The sequence below is a fragment of the Globicephala melas genome, chromosome 10 (assembly GCF_963455315.2).
Source record: "Globicephala melas chromosome 10, mGloMel1.2, whole genome shotgun sequence".
In the NCBI taxonomy this organism is placed as follows: Eukaryota; Metazoa; Chordata; class Mammalia; order Artiodactyla; family Delphinidae; genus Globicephala; species Globicephala melas.
In genome coordinates, this window is record NC_083323.1 from 46,771,238 (window position 1) to 46,792,413 (window position 21,176).

Genomic DNA, 21,176 nt, shown 5'->3' on the forward strand with positions numbered 1-21,176 from the left:
TTTGATGGAAGATGTTTTAAATTTCCTATGTAGATAATCACATCATAAGTAAATAATGACAGTTTACTTTCTCCTTTCCAATATCTTTATCTTCCTCATGGTGCTGCACTAACATTTATAGTACAATTCTGAATAAAAGTGAAGACAGTGGTCATCTTTATTCTGTTGTTCATTTCAAAGAGAATGTTTCTAATGTTTCCTCTCTTAGGGTGATGTTTATTATAGGATGCTTGAAGATACCCTTTACCAAGCTGAGAAGTACCCTTTCATCTACAGATTACTAAAAGTTATTAATTAATGAGTATTTTTATCAAATGTTTTTCTCCATCTATTGAGCAGATGGTTTTTCACTTTTATTCTGTAAATGCAGCAAATATTTATAAATTTTCTAATATACCATCTCTGTTTTCCTGTAATAAACACCACTTGCTCAGTAGATTACATTCAGTTTGCCTTTGCATATATATTCACGACAAAACGGGCCTATAATTTTCCTTTTTTGTATTGCCCCCATCTAGTTTTACTATCAGTTATATTGGTTTCTGATGTAGGAGACATTCTGTTCTCCAGAATATATCTAAGATTAGAATACCCATAAAGTTTGGTAAAACCACCTATGCCTAGAGTTTTCTTCACAGAAGGATTTCTAACTACTTCCTTTCCTTTAATAGTAGTAGTACTGCTCAGGCTTCTGACTTCTTCTTAACCAAAATATAACACATTTTTTTCTAGGAATTTTCCCTTTTGCCTAAATTTTGAAACTTATTGCCATGTTGTTCATAACATCCATTAGTATGTGCAGTGACATAGGCCTTTTCATTCCCAGTATGGGTTATTTGTACATTTTCTCTTTCTCCAGGATAAACTTGCCAGAAATTTTCGTCTATTTTGTTCATCTTTTCAAAGACTCAATAGCTTTGATAATCTTCTACTGCATTCTTGTTTTCTGTTTCTGCTCTTATCTCCTTCATCTTGTTCTCCTATAACTTAATTGGACACTCAGCTCATTTTAAAAATATAAATAAGGATTTAAAGCTATAAACTTTTCCTTGAAGCACTTTCTCTGTATCCTTGTAAGTTCTGATATTCATTATTAGTCAGCTCTTAGTATTTTTAAATTTCTCCATTTTTATTATTTCTATTTTCTCATTAAGTCTTCTTGGTGCACTCAATTTTTAGTATTATGTAAAACCCAACTCTATGTCTAATAATATTTTTGTCCTATCATGTTCTTTTCTGATAACAGTATAACCTCTCTAGCTTTCTTTTGGTATTTTCCTGGCATCTTTTTTCCATTCTTTTATTCCAACATTTCCATGTCCTTATGCTTTGTTATCATATACTTTAATCCAACTTGACTATATTTTTACTTACTTTTTATTTCCGTATCATATTCTTTCTCTACTTGGTCTCTTCACTTTTAACTGATTATCTCCATTTTTCATCTAACAAGAACTTTAATATATCCCCATGCTCTCTGGTCTTCTCCCATTCCCATTGTGTTGATATTGTAAAGAATTTTAGTTCTAGATTATTAAGGATCTACCTGAAGTTTTAAAATTTTCTTTAGCCTTACTTTTTATTCTTTTAAAGTTATCAACAAACTTTCTCTACGTATCTGATCACTTTTCTTCCCAAATCTCAAAGCATCTCCTGGATTTGTTTCTCTTTTAGTTTTAGTATTTTCTCCAAGTGTTTTCTTTTTTTTTAAAATTTATTTATTTATTGGCCATGCCATGCGGCATGCAGGATCCTAGTTCCCTGACCAGGGATCGAACCTGTGCCCCCTGCATTGGCAGCATGGAATCTTAACCACTGGACCACCAGGGAAGCTCCCCCAATTTTTTTTTTTTCCAGCTGCGCTGGGTCTTTGTTGCTGTGCACAGGCTTTCTCTAGTTGCAGTGAGTGCGGACGACTCTTCGTTGCGGTGCACTGGCTTCTCATTGCAGTGGCTTCTCTTGTGGAGCACAGGCTCTAGGTGCATGGGCTTCAGTAGTTGCATCACACAGGCTCAGTAGTTGCGGCATGCGGGCTCTAGGGCATGCAGGCTTCAGTAGTTGTGGCGCGTGGGCTCAGGAGTTGTGGCTCGCAGATTCTAGAGCACAGGCTCGGTAGTTGTGGTACACGGTCTTAGCTGCTCCGTGGCATGTGGGATCTTCCCAGACCAGGGCTCAAACCCGAGTCCCCTGTAATGGCAGGCAGATTCTTCACCAGTGTGCCACCAGGGAAGTCCCCCCAAAGTGTTTTTAATTTGCATCTTTGTGTGGAAAATCTTCTGAAGCTTTGAAAGTCTGAGCACATGTTTATTATGCCCTCACATGAACTATCAAGACATAAAATTCTAGTTTCAAATTTCTTTTCATGTTCAATTTCATATTCTTGAGCTGGGCATGGTAATGATGTTTTCTACCATACCATTCTCAAATATCCTTTTGTCTGTGCGCTTCCATCCATCCTGGTGACTGAGTCTTCTATACGTAAGGCTGACCAAACCTTTGAGACAGGACTGAAAGTAATACCACCTTCAGAACACCAGTTCTCTCACACACATCTGCTGTGAATATAAACTGGTTCAACTTTTCTAGATGGCAATTTGGCAATGCAGATCAAATATTTTAAAACACACATGTACCTTGCTTGACCCAACAATTTTACTTCTAGGCATCTACATGAAGGAAATAAGCCAACAATGTTCCAAGAAGTATACAAAAGGATCCTCATCACAGCATTATGACAAGAAAAAGAAATTTAAAACAAACTAATGTCCAAACACAATTAGTTAACATCCCATCATCAAAACCTTACATTGATCCAGATTTGTAGAATTTTTAAGTAAAAAAAAAAGTCTACTTTTTGTTTCAGAAATGTACACACATAGGTAGAAAATATCTGAAAGTCTATTCTTCAAAAATATTGAGTAGCTTTCTCTAGATGGAGGGACTAAAGTGGTTTCTCATTTCTTCTTTTTGCTTTTCCACACCATTTGTTTTACAATTTGAAACTGACAGATCGAGTGGCTCTGGGATCAGTGTATCCTTTGCAAGTATCACTCTTTCAACCCACACCCTTTCCAACTCCCCTGAGCACACATCAAACTCCTAATTTATCTTTATACCCTTTCAATGATTACTACAGTGCTCAATGTATGTAAAGTATAAATACACTACATCAAGATGTTCAAGAATGCATCTCTAGAATAAAATGTGATTGTCCTCTATTAATCACCATAATAAAGGGATTCTTTAAGTTACAGAGAACAGAATGAATAAAAGTAACTTTCTTTTCAGAAGAAATCTTTCTTTAAATAAAATGTTTTTCAATCCTAACATATAAAACAGACAAAAATAGAGTCATTGTAGTGGGGGGGGAAGGAAGCTGATCCTGTTCACTTACCCTTCTCTTGTCTTTTGCAGGCTGCTATGAAGTTTGAAAACTACAATTCAATATATTCAGCTGACCCTATATATCATGTCAGAGCTAGAAGAGAAAGCAAAAATACACTCAATCTAATATTTATTTATTTAGCTTTTTTTTTGCAACTATAAATTACAATCACTAGTACACCTGTAATTCTTTATAGTGTGTTCAACTAAATAAGCAAACACAGCATAGGTCAGTTTAAAAGAAATCATAGTACTTTTCAGTGTAATTTGCAAAAGAGGGAAAAAGTCTTGGACCCACTCCTTGAAAGGAAATAAATATCAAGTAACCATAAAAATATTCAGTCATTTTCCAGGTCTTCAGGGAGGTTCATGCATGGTCCCAGGCAGAGCATCACAGTTCCTCTTTGAAATATCCCAGCTTTGCCAATGACATCTCTTTTCTCAACTGCATAACTTCCCAAAACATTTGATCAACTATACAAACAGAAAAGAGAAACACATAAATCATAAACTATTACCTTAATTATTTTTAATCTGTTTCACTGAAAATTTAAGATTAGCTGAAATGCCAGTTGGGCATCTCCTAATGATGTACCTAATGCTTAGACATGCTATCACTGCTTCACACTAACTTCTCCATGTACTTGTGAGCATCCCAGTTTTACGAATAAATAAGCAGTATTTACCAATTTTGCTACAACGATTTGTTAGATACTTCAATGACTGACTACCATTTTAGCCCAAAAGAAGGTAGGCATCTCAATGTCCTGAGTAACTGGCAATGCTGCTGCCTTCTTGAGTAACTACACTCAATGCTCAATTACACAAGAGTTATTATCTAACTTATGCATCTTCTTGCTATAGTTTGCTGTATCTTGGCCATTTTTCACTTTTCATTAAAACCAACAGAGTAAACAGGAAAAAAAAAGGAAAACAAGAGACAGCCCAGAGAACTTAGTAACATTCTTTGTGAGTAATAATAGGGAAAGATTCTGTGTATGGCTCAATTAGAAATAAAAATAAATGCAGAGGATGAACTGTAAATTTCAATTATCTGTGCTTCTGAAAGTCCCCTCTATAAGTGGGAAGAAATTTGCTCTATGTTTTAGATAATAAAAGGTCTCTCTCTGACATATGATCAGATTAGATTGATTTAGATCAGTGGTTCTCAACCTGGGAGAATGTGTCCCCAGGTGTGCATTTGGCAATGTCTGGATATATTTTTCATTACTAGCATCTAGTGAGTAAAGCCCAGGGATGCTATTAAACATCCTACAATGCACAAGACAGCCTCCCACAACAAAGAATTATCCAGTTTAAAATAATAATAGTACCAAGGCTGAGAAACCCTGCTTTATATTTAACTGCCTTAAATCCCTTTTAGCACAAGGCACAGATAATAAACAGATTGTAAAATTAACAGTAATTTACTACAAACCCACTCAGTATACAATGTGTAACAAATGCTGTGAAGTGAAAGGGTAAGAGGAACCAGACAAGATATCACTTTTATCACCATCACCACAACCACTCATGATCCCTTCTTCCTGTTTTCACAAAGTAGAGTACCTTTCATTCTTCCCTACAAAAACTTCTTTTTTCTTTTCTTTTTTTTATTCAAACAGAAAGTCACAAAAATTATAATCATCCTCATCAGTTCACTCAGTCCCATGTAACTTTTTTTTCCATCTTGACCTTTTGTTAGCACTTTTATGAATTCATCAGTTTTCCATTAGAGTTCTGAAAATGCTCATTCATTCAGTTCAGCAGTATGGATGGATCAGTTACCAGAAACCTGTACTTGTCAGAGTCTTTTCCATGAATTCATTGAAGATGAAACCCTTTTATAGGAACATTTTTGCAAAAGCATCAGAGTACACCCAGAACTGTCTGTAAATGACAAAAGACTTAAAAATGACCATGGTTAAAGATCTGATGAAAGTTCATAATAATGCAATTGACAAGGAAATTTAGTTGTTTCTGAGACATACATTTTAAAGTAATAACTAGAATTATGACTTATAACATTATAGCAGCACAGATAAGATTTTTAGAAATTTCATGTAATGTCTGAAACATTTATATTAACATATTTCCATACAAATAACCCAAAGAAAGTTTAGTATTAGTTGTCTTTTTGTTTTTTTATACTGCAGGTTCTTATTAGTCATCAATATAATACACATCAGTGTATACATGTCAATCCCAATCGCCCAATTCAGCACACCACCATCCCCACCCCACCGCGGTTTTCCCCCCTTGGTGTCCATACGTTTGTTCTCTACATCTGTGTCTCAACTTCTGCCCTGCAAACCAGTTCATCCGTACCATTCTTCTAGGTTCCACATCCATGTGTTAATATACGATATTTCTTTTTCTCTTTCTGACTTACTTCACTCTGTATGACAGTCTCTAGATCCATCCATGTCTCAACAAATGACTCAATTTTGTTCCTTTTTATGGCTGAGTAATATTCCATTGTATATATGTACCACATCTTCTTTAACCATTTGTCTGTCGATGGGCATTTAGGTTGCTTCCATGACTTGGCTATTGTAAATAGTGCTGCAATGAACATTGGGGTGCATGTGTCTTTTTGAATTATGGTTTCCTCTAGGTATATGCCCAATAGTGGGATTGTTGGATCATATGGTAATTCTATTTTTAGTTTTTTAAGGAACCTCCATACTGTTCTCCATGGTGGCTGTACCAATTTACATTCCTACCAACAGTGCAAGAGGGTTCCCTTTTCTCCACACCCTCTCCAGCATTTGTTGTTTGTAGATTTTCTGATGATGCCCATTCTAAGTGGTGTGAGGTGATAGCTCATTGTAGTTTTGATTTGCATTTCTCTAATACTTAGTGATGTTGAGCAGCTTTTCATGTGCTTCTTGGCCATCTGTATATCTTCTTTGGAGAAATGTCTATTTAGGTCTTTTGCCCGTTTTTGGGTTGGGTTGTTTGTTTCTTTAATACTGGGCTGCATGAGCTGTTTAAATATTTTGGAGATTAATCCTTTGTCCGCTGATTCGTTTGCAAATATTTTCTCCCATTCTGAGGGTTGTCTTTTCGTCTTGTTTATGGTTTCCTTTGCTGTGCAAAAGCTTTGAAGTTTCATTAGGTCCCATTTGTTTATTTTTGTTTTTATTTCCATTACTCTAGGAGGTGGATCATAAAAGATCCTGCTGTGATTTATGTCAAAGAGTGTTCTTCCTATGTTTCCCTCTAAGAGTTTTATAGTGTCCAGTCTTACATTTAGGTCTCGAATCCATTTTGAGTTTATTTTTGTGTATGGTGTTAGGGAGTGCTCTAATTTCATTCTTTTACATAAAACTTCTTTTTTTAACAAGGAGAAAAAATATGCTTGACAACACAAATCATCTGTTCTTCAGCTTAAATCATATTATCTACCAATAGGTATTAAAAAAGATTTAAATTTTATTAAAGTCATAAAAAGTACTGTATAGTTTAAAGACTGCTTTTATGCTCTGTGGCCTTTTGAAATTCAACGTTAATTAGAGACAGGTTTCACCTCTTTTCTTTTATGCATTAAAACCTAATTATATGGGATTATAAATAAATGACTATTTTCAACGTACTAGAGCTTGAAAACGCTAAACTAAGTTTTTATCAACACGACTGATTTTTCCAAAGAATTAAGATTCACTGGTTTACATGACAGAAAGATAGTAGGCATCTACTAGTTTTTAAGTATAAGAAAATTTTCAATGTTTAGAAAAACAAAAACAGGAAAATTTCCCACAACTTCAAATACAAAATTGGCATGGACTTGTCCCTAGCCTAGTATCTGCTATTTCTGTTTTAAAACAATGATACATATTTAAAGAAAAAACACAAAACAAACACTGCTTTTGAGCTGTCAGGCCATATTAGTTTCTACGCCTGGTATTTAAGACATTCGGCTATAAAACCATAAGTAATCATGAAAGACTACATTAAAAATGCCATGAAAGACTACATTAAAAAATATCCAGCAGAGTCCTGGGCTGACTATCCTGGATCTATCATCCGCATGTCTCAGCTGATTTAGAACACAGTCATCTTTATTCCACTCAGAATTATGCTCAGGACTGCTTTATTAACTTACACATGATAGTAGAAAAATACAGAAAAGAATTTATTGTTAGTGCCTTGTGGGTTCCAGTAATTAAAATAAATCTGGGGAATTCCCTGGTGGTCCAGTGGTTAGGACTCTGCACTTCCACTGCAGGGGACATGGGTTTGATCCCTGGTCAGGGAACTAAGATCCCACATGCCACGTGGCATGGCCAAAACTAAAAAATCTATTAAAAAATAAATAAAATAAATCTGACCATGTCTAGAGCTTGTTCATTTTTATTTCTTAAGGAGTAAATTCAATGGGCTTTATGCTCCTCTCACACTTACCATCTGGTTTATCATATACCCCTTAAAAGTTAAAACTGATCCTGCTTAAAATTAGAGTAAAATGAGGCAAATATAAGGATTAAATACATGTTTAAAAGATGCATTTGTTCCCAAATTCTTCACACATTTTATTAGACCTACAAAAGAGATTCAATATAAATGTACCAATGATAAAGCTGACTTGCGCTTACTATTATGTTCCATACTTTTTACTGAATTTCATGCAAATATTTTATAATGAATTAAGAACACTCACCATCCTGCTGTTTCACAAGTCCCTGTTGAATATATCGAATATACGTGAAAAAGTTACATACAGAAGTGATCTATGCCAAAAAGAAAAAAAAATGTTAAACAGTCAAATATCTCACATCAAAGCAAGCTTTATTAAAACTTGTGGTTAATCAGGAGCAACTAAGCCCGTGGGCCACAACTACTGAGCCTGCGCTCTAGAGCCTTTGAGCCACAACTACTGAGCCCATGAGCAACAACTACTGCAGCCTGCGCACCCAGAGCCCATGCTCTGCAACAAGAGAAGCCACCACAACTAGAAGCCCGCGCAGCACAACGAAGAGTAGCCCCCACTCGCCGCAACTAGAGAAAGCCCACGCGCAGCAACAAAGACCCAATGCAGCCAAAAATAAATAAATTAATTAAAAAAAGAAATTTGTGGTTAAATTACTTACCCTGTATCTGCAAAAAGGAGAAATATAATAATAATTGCTTGAGTCCCCTAATTTAATTCTGTGTTTACAGGACTTACTCTGACCTGTGAGAGCACATTTTCTGTAAAACAAGGATAAATTTTAGTTTTTTAAATTAAAAGCATTTTGCCTCTACCTTCTGGACAAGTTGTATATTCATTAAGACAACTAATATCTGAGAACCGACCATGTACCAGGCACTTTGTGATGCTGGACTATAATGATGAAAAAGACAAAAGCCCTGCCCTTTGGGGCTTACATTCTAGTATAAGCTTACAGACATAGCTTTAACCATGGTTCTAGAAATAGAAGCTAAATGTGTTCATATATGTCCTGGGGCACATTTACAAATGAGTAATCAGCTGCAGGGCAGCTCTCAGCTTTCCATTGGGACTTCAACTTCTCTCTCAGTTGAAAAAAACTTAAAAGTGACTGCTTAGGTCTCAAAACATGTTATTGACAGCTTTGCAGGAGAACAGCTTCCAGATGGGATGCTTTTTGGTGTGTTGGGTTGGTATATATGCATATGCATTTAACGTGGCACCTAGGCCTAAGGAGTACAAAGGAATAAGCTACCGTACAAATACACTGAATCTTAACAATTACGCCAAGGGCACACTACATTTAGACATACCAACCTTTCTCTTTGCATACTACAACATGTAAAATTTGGTATGAGGGCTTTCTGGCTGCGATTAGGCTGAAAGCCTCTTTTTTTTTTTTTTTTTTTTTGCCACACCACTTGGCATGTGGAATCTCAGTTCCCTGACCAGGGATTGAACCTGCACTCCCTGCACTGGAAGTGCAGGGTCTTAACCACTGGACTGCCAGGGAAGTCCCCCTGAAAGCCTCTTGAGAACAGTAAATGTATTTTATTCATCTTTAAATGCCTGGGCACCAAGCATGGCCCAGCACACAGCAGACATTCAATGACTGTTGGTTAAGTGACAGGCCACCCGTCACTCCACTGCTCAACAGGATCAGGCTGGACTCACAGCAGCCCAGGTGTCAACCTCCTAAATTAGAAGCTTGACTGAAGATAGCTATCATTCCTTGTCAATGCAAAATTAGTGTAGCTCTAAGTAACATAAAGTGGCCAATAGCATTTTATACAACATTATAAATTATATAATAAAGAAAAATATATTAAATGAACATTAATTTTCAGCTATACTTACCAGAAATATGATACAAATGTGCCTCCATATTAAGCAAACACACGGAGAATGTGCATTTAAAAGGGTAATTCTGGAAGTGGCCATTCAAATCACAAAAGAATTCTTACCTTTTCAAAGAGATTTAGCCTCATTGTTCCTTTATTAGAAAATTCCTTTAATGATCTATAACAATATTTAAAAGCACTAACTACTAGCTTGGGGAGGATAGACAATCAAGAAATTTAAGGCACAAGTGGTAAAAGTCTTTGGAACTATACTATTTTAAGCACAATTTACACAAGAGAAAAAAGTAACCATCAAACTGATAAAAATCACCTTTTGGAAGCAGACATACCTGTTTGTCTACTATTTTTCTTATTTTGAAAGGACTCAGGTAAAGTGGTTTTAAGTATCAACTTTTAAAATAATAAAAAAGTGTTTAAGTTATCTCATTTCTAAAGCCAATATATTTTTATTTGAGCCAGGATTCAACACTAAGTCTTCTGACCTCTAATTCCAATGTTTTTTTTAACATGCCACACTACCTCAGTATCCCTTAACAGCTCTAGTCCCAACATTTCAAATCCTTGCTTGCCATTTTCACTTAGGGATGTCAACGTGTCTAAATCTAGACGTATCATCTTGTTTCCAAAACCAGAGCCCTTCCTACTGATTTCCAAAAGCTCACGGTATCCCTCTAATCAGTCACCTCTAATTCCTTTTTTTCACATCTTCCCTCTCCATACACTCACCATCCTCTGAACACACTGTTTTCTTGTTCCTTTATTCAGTCATATGTACTGTTCCTTATCTCCCCAATTCCACCCATGCTTCAAAAGCCCAGATCAAATCAAATCCCAAGAACAGTCCCTGATCACCACCAGTAGAATGATCTTGCCTTCCACAAAATTCCCCGAGCACTGTGCCATTCGTTTAGTGTTTATCTTGATAACCTCATCCACAAGAGCCATACTTCACGTTTCATAAAAGAGGACAACGTCTTCTTTAGTATTCTCCACACAATATGCACCACAAACACCTTGGTTTCTGGCCCCATGCCCACAAGAACAACAATATTCTTAACGATGTAAATTATTCTCTAAACCTAATCTGTATAATTATTTTACTAAAATACTGTAAAAACCTACTTTAACTGAGACTCTGATTTGTTATCATTTGCACATGTTTAATGTGTGATATATAATGCAAGTATAAATTTAAAATCCTACAGTAAAAACTGCTATATTTAAAATAAGGTATAACATAGAAACTAAAAGTACAAAAAGTATTAATGACCAGGATAAAAATACCCAGGTGTTTGTTGAAGGACAGAATTTAGGAATGAAAATCTCTTCCCCAAAATTCAGAGGCCACCATACTACAGGTGTGGCATGGGGGAGTGTCAAACAGGACATAACTCTAGGTAGACGTGTGGCTCACAGAGCAAATACAGGATTAAGTTACCCAAATACCAACACTGTGTGATGCTGCTGAGAGTGTGACGTGCATAACAGGGAACAAGAACTACACAACTCCTACGACTGGCTTTAACAGACCTAGGAGTTAATCTCAACCAGCTATTTCCTCCTCTGCCTTCAAAATGGCCTGATGGGATTCAATTATTGCTTGCTGTGAGCTCTCTCGGCCTCTTCGGTCCCCTATACCGATCTAGTTCTTCACCACCAACTAAGCAGCTTCCTCGAAATCTTTTGAAGTCACTTTTTAAACAGCTGTGGCAAACGTTTTATGTACTGTTGGTTTCAGTCTTTCCTCCTCCCAGGACCAGTTGGAAGACAGCTTGCCCTGCTACGAAGTGTGGGAGTCACCCCTGAAGGTATAAAACTGCCAAATATCTCTCACATATGGGAGACATAGCTGTTTACTTACCAAAGTGAGAAAGTTTTATAGCAAGAGTAGTAAAGGATAGGACTAACCAAGCCTTCTGGTACCCTGTTTTCATGCTTGGTAAGACTTGGTCTAATTCACTGTCTTCTCAAACTATTTTTGATGGCAAGCCTCAAAAAGAAATAATTTACACAAAAGCCCAGAACACACAGCTGTACATATAAGTATAACAAACAAAAATTCTGCTTATGACCCACTAAAGAGATTTCATAATCAACTAATGGATTATAACATGCGGTTTTTAAAGAAGTTTCTAACACCTGATCTACCTGGATCCCACATATACGTTTGTAATTAGAAGGGCTCTCCACTGATGCTAAATTTGAAATCCCCACACTGCCCAGGGATTGGTCTTTGGGCTGCACAGACTTTAAATAGAAAACTGACAAGAGATTTAACATTTAAAACCAGAAAATATTAAATAACTACAACACATAAAATTTTAAAAGCTCAGTATCTTCCCTAAGACATGGTTTTGAAAACATACTTTGGTCCTCCACATTCAACTGCAGACGCTTTCACAAATCGAATAGGTTGTAGTCCCACTGGTTCAATGCTTAGAGTATTGTTTTCCACAGCCTCCAGAACAGCCGAAGCCAACTTCAAAAAAAACAAAGAAGTATTAGATGCTATGCTGGCAGGAAAATATAAAAATTCTATTCTATAATAAACTGGTTTTTAAAAATTATTTCTCCCAAGGTCCACTAGATTTGCCTTAGCTAATGAAAAAGAAGGAAACCACATAATCTCGGTTTGAATTCTTTTATAATTCAAACATTGTTATGAAAGGCAATTCAGTTATAGCTAAATAACTTTTATTATCTAGAAGGAGATTAAAGACATTAATTCCACGCCACCCCTTACCCACAATTAACATCCACTGGTTACGTCACTTCACAATGAATATCCTAAGGCTTTATTTTGCTAAATTTATGCATTATTTTTTCCTATTGGTCATTCATAACACAGCAATATGTGTTAATTATAGCTATATATTTACTGATCATGTATTTATGTGCACAAGAGTCTACAAAAGAATTAACTGAGTTATCAAATATTAAATGCCCAGATGGAGACAGTAGTAACTGATAAACAATTGATGAAACAGACAAATTTCATTCTGGCAAGATTACTCATACTGAACAGCCTACCTAAAACCAGAGCCACAATGACTGACATATCTACATATCAAAAGCATTTTACTGTTCATCTTAACTTTTCCTTACAAGCAGTGTTATATAATTAAATCCTCTAAAGACTTAACAAAAGACTCTTAGGATTAACTTTCTCAAACACTGATTAACAGGATATTTGTAGACAAACTTTCCACATGTAAGAACAAATTAAAATTATGACCTTACATTTGTATACTGCCGTGTAGTATTTTAAAAAAAAATTTTTCTATCTACTTAATTCACTTCATTTTATCTTAACAATCCTGTGACACAGGCAAGGAAGGCATTTTTTCCCCCTGTTTTAAAGATGAAGAAACTAAATAGGACTTCTTTTTAATCACATACAGATAAACCCAACAAACACTTTAGAGTGTACATAACTTCCCTTGCACTGAACCTTGGACTAAAAATTAAGTCCTACCCCCTTACATATTTAATACTTCACTCCAATGCAACACACTGCAGCATAAGTGATCCTCTGCTCAAATAAGGAAAGAGGTTCAGTAAGGGAATGCCAAGAAATTATTACGATCCTAATATGGAATGGATAAAATGGTAAAATATGACACTTTATAACTTATTTATGTAAGAGATATTAAAATATGTAACATGACTTAGGAAAAGATACAGGAACAACTCTAATGCATTTCTGTTAAAATGTGTTTTTAATTACCTCACTTTTTGAGAAGGTTAAACATGGAAAAATATCTTCCTGATAGATTTTGTCTAAGAAAGGACATGTTCTGTCCATTATGGGCTCATCCTTCCAAGATCTGAATTCATTATACAGGGATAAGTCAGCCTGACAAAAGAAAACACAAAATAACTTTTTAAAAAGTACAAACATAAAATAACTTTATAAAACTGAAACCTAATTTAAATATTACTGAAAAAGAAATATTCTTTATTTAAAATAATAATTGAACCATTCTTGATTAGTTATAATACACAGTTGTAATTTTTCTTTTTTTTTTAACTGAAGTATAGTTGATTTACAATATTGTGTTAATTTCAGGTATATAGCAAAGTGATTCAGTTATACATATATTTTTCAGATTCTTTTCTATTATAGGTTATTACAAGATACTGAATATAGCTCCCTGTACTATACAGTAAATTCTTGTTGTTTATTTTATATATAGTAATGTATGTCTGTTAATCCCATACTCCTAGTTTATCCCTCCCCCGTCCTTTCCCCTTTGGTAACCGTAAGTTTGTTTTCTACGTCTGTGAGTCTGTTTCTGTTCTGTAAATAAATTCATTTGCATCTTTTTCTAGATTCCACATGTAAGTGATATCATATTTGTCTTTCTCTTTCTAACTTACTTCACTTAGTATGATAATCTCTAGGTCCATCCATGTTGCTACAAATGGCAATATTTCATTCTTTTTTATGGCTGAGTAATATTCCATTGCAGCAATTTTTCTTTTCTTCTTCTTTTTTTTTTTGCGGTACGCGGGCCTCTCACTGTTGTGGCCTCTCCCGTTGCAGAGCACAGGCTCCGGACGCGCAGGCTCAGTGGCCATGGCTCACGGGCCCAGCTGCTCCGCGGCATGTGGGATCCTCCCAGACCGGGGCACGAACCCGTGTCCCCTGCATCGGCAGGCGGACTCTCAACCACTGCGCCACCAGGGAAGCCCCGCAATTTTTCTTTTAAAAAAACAATCCAAACTCCCAAATGACTAGCTGGCGCTTTTCAATGTATCCACTACGGTGTCCAAGGACACTACTATTATCCACCTCGCCAAAAAAAAATAATAGCAATGTTGGAGCTCCCCTTAAGATACAAGTGCAGGGCTTCCCTGGTGGCGCAGTGGTTGAGAGTCCGCCTGCCGATGAAGGGGACACGGATTCATGCCCCGGGCCAGGAAGATCCCACATGCCGCGGAGCGACTGGGCCCGTGAGCCTTGGCCGCTGAGCCTGTGCTCTGCAACGGGAGAGGCCACAACAGTGAGAGGCCCACGTATCGCAAAAAAAAATTAAAAAAAAAAAGATACAAGTGCACACTGTTCTGAATACAAAAGATGATAAGTCTTTTGTGAAAATAATCAAAAAGTAATTTGGAGCCAAGTTAATTAAATAAAGTGTTTGAGGGGCTTCCCTGGAGGCGCAGTGGTTAAGAATCCACCTGCCAATGCAGGGGACACGGGTTCAAGCCCTGGTCCGGGAAGATCCCACGTGCCGCGGAGCAACTAAGCCTGTGCGCCGCAACTACTGAGCCTGTGCGCCTAGAGCCCATGCTTCGCAACGAGAAGCCACCACAATAAGAAGCCTGCATGCCACAACGAAGAGCAGCCTCCTCTCGCTGCAACTCTAGAAAGCCCGCGCAGCAACCAAGACCCAACGCACACAAAAATAAATTAATTAAATAATTAAAAAAAAGAATTTAAAAATAACATGTTTGAATAAACAGAGACTGACTAAACCGTGAAACCTCGTTTGGGGTCAAAAGTGACACCAATTCTTCTGCTATTACCTTAAGGCATTTCCAAAAGAATTTCCAAAATATTTACTGTATAAGCCGCAAGACTAAAAGCAGCACACACATAGCCTCCTAAATAGACTATCTTAAAATATAACATTTATTTAGATTGTTTTGGCATTTCAACATCCAGTATCTACCATCTGAATTATCTGTAATAATCCAGGCTGGCACCCACCTTCCTATTCACTCTTCCAGTTGTCCTTTCTCTACCCATCCAATTTAATAAATTTTCCCAAGTATTCTTCTCTACAGATTCCCTCAGCCCAGCTCAACACTACCTGTCAACATACAAAGCTACATCCACCCACAGCCACCCAAACACAGAGTAGTGTCTCTCACTCGCCTGGCACTCTAAGCCAGAAGCACTGGATACGCTATAAATGAAGCACTGACTGCAGCTATGGCCTCTAGCACAGCTCAATCAGATGTGCAGGGAGTCTACACAAAAGTAACAAAAGGCTGACTGTACCCCAGGTTTCCTACAGATTTTCCTTTAAGGTGTATAATGGCAATCTCAATGTGAATATTTTTCATCCCAATCCATAAATTCCTTGAATCAAAGCTAAAGGTGAAAGGATAAAAATATTAGCAGATAAGTAATACTTACATTTTCAAATTCACTTTCTTTGTAAAGTCTACCCTTTGATGGATATAAAGCTCAAAGTAGGTAAGTAGTGTTCTAAGGAAAGATTCTAGATTAAAGGCAGTAATTAATTTATTAAGAGCTGACTCTGTCAGGAACTATGGTAAGCACTTCACAAACATTTAATCCTAAAAGCTGAGCAAGATAAATATTATAATCTCCATTTATTGTCAAGGAAACTAGGGTTTAGAGAAATAAAATAACTTGACCAAGGTTACAGAGCAAGAAATCAGTAAAAGTTGACATCTGGGTGACTTGATCTCAAAGCCTTGCCTCATTACATGTGTGTGCATGCATGCACGTGTGTTTTAAATGCTTTCAGAAGATACGTTATGACCAAATGCCCCCATCACATTTTCTGCAGAAACATGGACATGTTTCATTTTCCTTCCAATTGTTAGATCATTTTCTAAGACTTACACAAGTCAAATTTATGTGTTTCCGCTGTCTAATGAAACTATTTGACAAGTTTTTCACATGTATCAGAAAACAGGATATATGTGGAAAGCAAGAAGTTATATACTGCCTATTCATATGTTAAGGAATTTTGTAAATTAAAAACAAAACTTTAAAATTTTCCATGAGAAAATATTTAAATTTTCTTAGTGTAGACAATAGGGAAAAAAGGTACATAATTACACACACTGAGAAACCATAGCAAAACTACAAGTTGTACCAAGCAATGAAAAATGCTATCTAGGGCTTCCCTGGTAGCACAGTGGTTAAGAATCCACCTGCCAATGCAGGGGACACAGGTTCAATCCCTGGTCTGGGAAGATCCCACATGCCGTGGAGTAACTAAGCCCGTGCACCACAACTACTGGGCCTGCGCTCTAGAGCCCACGAGCCACAACTACTGAGCCCACGTGCTACAACTACTGAAGCCCACACGCCTAGAGCCTGTGCTCCACAACAAGAGAAGCCACCACAATGAGAAGGCTGAGCACCACAATGAAGAGCAGCCCCTGCTTGCTGCAACTAGAGAAAGCCTGCGCACAGCAACGAAGACCCAACGCAGCCAAAAAATAAATACTATCTAAATTGAAAGAAATCAGAATTAAAGTTATGACTAAAAAAGCTTCTTAAATATTTAATAGAAACCAATGTGAATTTCAGATTTTGTCACATTCAGATTTGACCAAGTACTGAACTTCTCTCTCACTAGCATCTTTTTAATTAATAACTAAAAATGCAATTCAATTAAAATAAGTAACAACCTTGGTTATTCAATTTAATAAACTCCTGGCTTCCATGCAAAAATCTGAACAAGCACACACAGCTTCTTGATGAATAATGATGAACCTGAATTCACAATGTAAAATATAGTTTTTAAGAAAAAAATGGGAGAAGGCTGCTCATTAATTAGTGATCAATCCCCTTGGAAATGTTTTCTCATCATATGTAAGTAAAAACTATTTTACTCAAAACACCTCAAAAAGGGGCTTCCCTGGTGGCGCAGTGGTTGAGAGTCCGCCTGCCGATGCAGGGGATGCGGGTTCGTGCCCCGGTCCGGGAAGATCCTGCATGCCACGGAGCAGCTGGGCCCGTGAGCCATGGCCACTGGGCCTGCGTGTCCAGGGCCTGTGCTCCGCAACGGGAGAGGCCACGACAGTGAGAGGCCCGCGTACCGCAAAAAACAAAAACAAAAACAAAAATCCTCAAAATATTTCCAGTTATTATCTCAGTTATCTTTATAACATATCTTTTAAAATGATAAGGCTACCATTAGTTCTATTTTTTGTTGCTTAATTATCTGAACTCTAGGACTACCTTACTGATACAAAATTCTGCTTCTCCCAGAATTTAAGTAAAAGCAATGTGCCATTCTTCAAGAAAATCACCTAAATATTTTCACACATTCTTATATTCATATTTTGCTAGAGCACCCTAGCAATAAATTTTGACTAGTCATAGCATTAAAGCCACCCACTCTCCTTTATACAACACATGACAGTTTGCTCCCTAAATGAAATATCGAGATTAAGAAACTTACCAAGTTTCCAGCAGGTACTCCAAAGTCAGCCAGGTAGAGAAGGGAAATGAAGAATCCCTGAAAGCAGCCAGCTCTAGATAATGCCTCCCCCATCTTAATACTGAATATTTTGTACTAAAAATTTTGCTGGCAAAAATCATAACCAACACCTCAGTGATGAGAATTAATAAGTATCAACAGAGTCAGAGGGGACAGTCCTGGACGAGTTACCTCTTTGCAGTCTTTTACAATTGGCTGTATCACACTGAGGTCCTGATGACTGCCACTCATAGCACTGCTTGTACTTTTATTTCTTGTATGCCCCTTTTTAAAATGTGTCTTTCCACCTGGCAGAGGCTCTTGTGTAGGTGATGTTGGAGAACTGGACAATACAAGTGTCTTCAATGCAGCTACTTCAGCTTGAAGTACATCAATCTTGAAAAGAAATCAACACAGTCACATACACTGAATATGTTTTATGACAGATGCAGCTAAATGTTAGCAATTTGGTTACTTTCAAAGATGAAATATAAGTTTAATCTGTATTTCCTATGGATTAATAAAAGGAAAGTAAAACCAAATTTTTTTTTTTTTAAACCAAGTTTTTTGATGTTTCCATACAGTCTGGATTCAGCTGCTATTCACATCAGATGAAATTTTTTAAATTATCAAAATGTCTAACATTTCACTTATGTGAATTTTCAAAATCTTCAAAATATATTAAAAAATAGCTTATGATTAGTTGCTGTTCGTTCCTAAAACAGTAAAATCTGATAACATTTCAGTTGGCTTTTTTTTAGTGAATTAAGAAAATAAATATTAACTTTAAAATGTGATTATGTAACCCTTTTGATAATACATGTGATTCACAAGGCTCTAAATCATTTGCTTCTAATATAAATGGACACCAAACATTCATTATTAATTATATATATGTAGTAGCTATTTTCTTCTTTATATTTTCCTGTAGTTTTAAAAATCTTCTAAAGTAAGCACTGCTTTTATAATCAGAACAAATCCAATAAATGTTAAGGTATTTTTAAAATAGTAATCACTAATTTCTTTACACTTTACAGTATTAAAAGCAGCAGCAACTTACTTTTCCTTGTGCTTCTTTTAGCTGTTTTTCTGCTGTTGCCTGCTTGACATTTGCTTCTCTCACCATCTTATGAGCTTCCTGAAAAAGTTAACATCTCAAATTTTGGAAACAAAGTATTTAGCATTTGTTTTCAAAAATCTTTCAACATGTGTCTATGATTGAGGCAAAGGTACACTAACAAAATTTTGCCTAAAATTAAGTATCCAGTGTAAACTGCTGAAATAGCAGTTGTCATCAGCCAGACCAACTATTAGGAATAAGGAATAGGTACCTTCTTTTAGTATCTATTACCACTGAGGCAGCCAAGTTGAGTTTGATCATTCTGATCAATCCCTGTGTAAGGACTGCAAATGTGATGAAGGAAAACACATAACCCATATGTCAAATCCAACTTCTTTGCAGTTAGGTTTTTATAATTTGGTATATACACACACACAGACAGACAGACACACACACACACACAATTCATTCATATTACTACCCACAGCAAAGGCATGCAGAAGGGACAAAAATATTAACACATCAATAATGTTGCAGTTTATAGGAATAACAGTTGAGAAACCTTAGAGCTTCCAATAAAAGTATTCACAAAATGATATTAAATGACAATTTTGTACAGAGCAATCTAAAAAGGCAAATCAGAGTTAACCGTTTAATAAGATCTTAACTTTTTAGTACCACAAATATGAAACTCTAGGTATTTAATTCCCCTTTATTCATATATCACTTATTCATCAAACACTTAGTCATGACACCTCTTCATGAGGTACTGTTCCAGGTGCTGATAATACACTGGGAAAAGAGACAAGGTCCCTGCTCTTAAGGAGCTTACATTCTGATTACATTCTAATAATCAAATAAAATATCTGAGTACAAATTCTGGATTTTATTCTAAATCCACTATGAAGCCTTATGGTTTTTTAAGGAAGAGAGTGTCATGATCTTACTTGTACTTTAAAAAGCTTACTCTCCTGTATGGAATAATCCCTATAAAGAATAAGAATAGACTGGAACAGTATACAGGGTGCTCAAGATAATCCCCCAGGATTTAAGAACATGTATTTTAGAACTTCAGTTTACAGTTCATGAGAAGGAAGGACGTGAGGGAAGGAGGAAGGAAGGAAGGAAATCAGCTTCAAAGACATTTAATCATTTGACAACAGAACCCTCACTAGGTCTGTTCACTGTTCAGGGGAGAGTAGAAGTTCTCCACACCAGAATTCCACGGTGGCACTCCCATTTGTCCATTTGCTCTTAGAATACTGTAATGAACTGCAGCTTGTATGTGCCCATGAATGTGAGTTTACAGATTATATTATTTTAAATAAGAGAAGCTTTACTATCAATGCTTTATAATGAGATTAACTGTGAGAATATGCCATGCACAATTATGCTGGTTATCTTGTGTCAAAGTCTGTAAGAGCTATCAAATTTAATAATGAGGTAAGCATTTTTCTTTTAAAAATAACAAATGTTTCAGCTGTGCTAGATTTTTCTCTGATGTCGCTGTGAATAAAACACTACTTGACAGGTAGTTTCAAAATAATAAACATATCTATCTGACCCACCAAGATAAGTGACATTTAAACTACGAATGCAGAAGTAATTCGTGCTAAGGAGAGAATATTTGTTTAAATGTTTGGAAATGGACTCTGGTTTCATAAATAGCGGACTATGCAACTTGAAACAAACTTCCTACAGAGAACAATATTTAAAAGTGGGACATTTTTTAAAAATGTGTTTGAAGACATTAGAGAGCTAACAAAAGAGTGAAGAATCAGGGGACCAAGATCCAGGAGAACAGGTAAATCCAGGAAAGTGAGCTGGGATTTGGGGTGACTTGTCCCCTAGAGATATAAGGGATACATTGAAAAGGTATAACATACATGTTATTGGAGTCCAAAAAGGAAAGAGAAAAGAGCTAGAATGAGGCAGGAGCAGTATCTAAAATGATAATTCATAGGTTTTAGCAAATTGACAAAAGACATCAAAGGATATATTCAAAAAAGTTTGAAAACTTTTCTATCACTCTCATTCTGAAACTGAAAAATGATATAAGTATCATCTATATGAGAAGTCAGCAAACTTTCTAGAAAGGCCAGATAGTAAGTAGTTTGAGCTTTGTAAGCCATATGGTCTCTATTGTAACTACTCAACTCTGCTGCTGCAGTGTGAAAGCAGCCATAGACAGTAATAACAATGAGTGAGGCCATTCCAATAAAAATTCATGAGCACTGAAATAT

The 21,176-nt window shown here is 36.3% G+C and overlaps 1 protein-coding gene across 7 annotated transcripts in view; it reads right to left on the minus strand.

Moving 5' to 3' along the window:
• Nucleotides 1–2,630: 2,630 nt before the first annotated feature.
• Nucleotides 2,631–21,176, minus strand: part of RAB3IP (RAB3A interacting protein) — a 71,245-nt gene continuing 52,699 nt past the window's right edge. For all 7 annotated transcript variants that reach the window (XM_060307124.2, XM_060307122.2, XM_030866298.2 and 4 more), the window contains 7 exons: nucleotides 18,934–19,011; nucleotides 18,066–18,269; nucleotides 13,406–13,534; nucleotides 12,045–12,157; nucleotides 8,478–8,577; nucleotides 8,048–8,117; nucleotides 2,631–3,858 (listed from right to left, as the gene is read on the minus strand). In XM_060307124.2, the coding sequence (XP_060163107.1) occupies nucleotides 3,776–3,858; nucleotides 8,048–8,117; nucleotides 8,478–8,577; nucleotides 12,045–12,157; nucleotides 13,406–13,534; nucleotides 18,066–18,269; nucleotides 18,934–19,011 (777 nt within the window). In that variant the 3' untranslated portion in view covers nucleotides 2,631–3,775. The remainder of the gene's footprint in view (nucleotides 3,859–8,047; nucleotides 8,118–8,477; nucleotides 8,578–12,044; nucleotides 12,158–13,405; nucleotides 13,535–18,065; nucleotides 18,270–18,933; nucleotides 19,012–21,176) is intronic.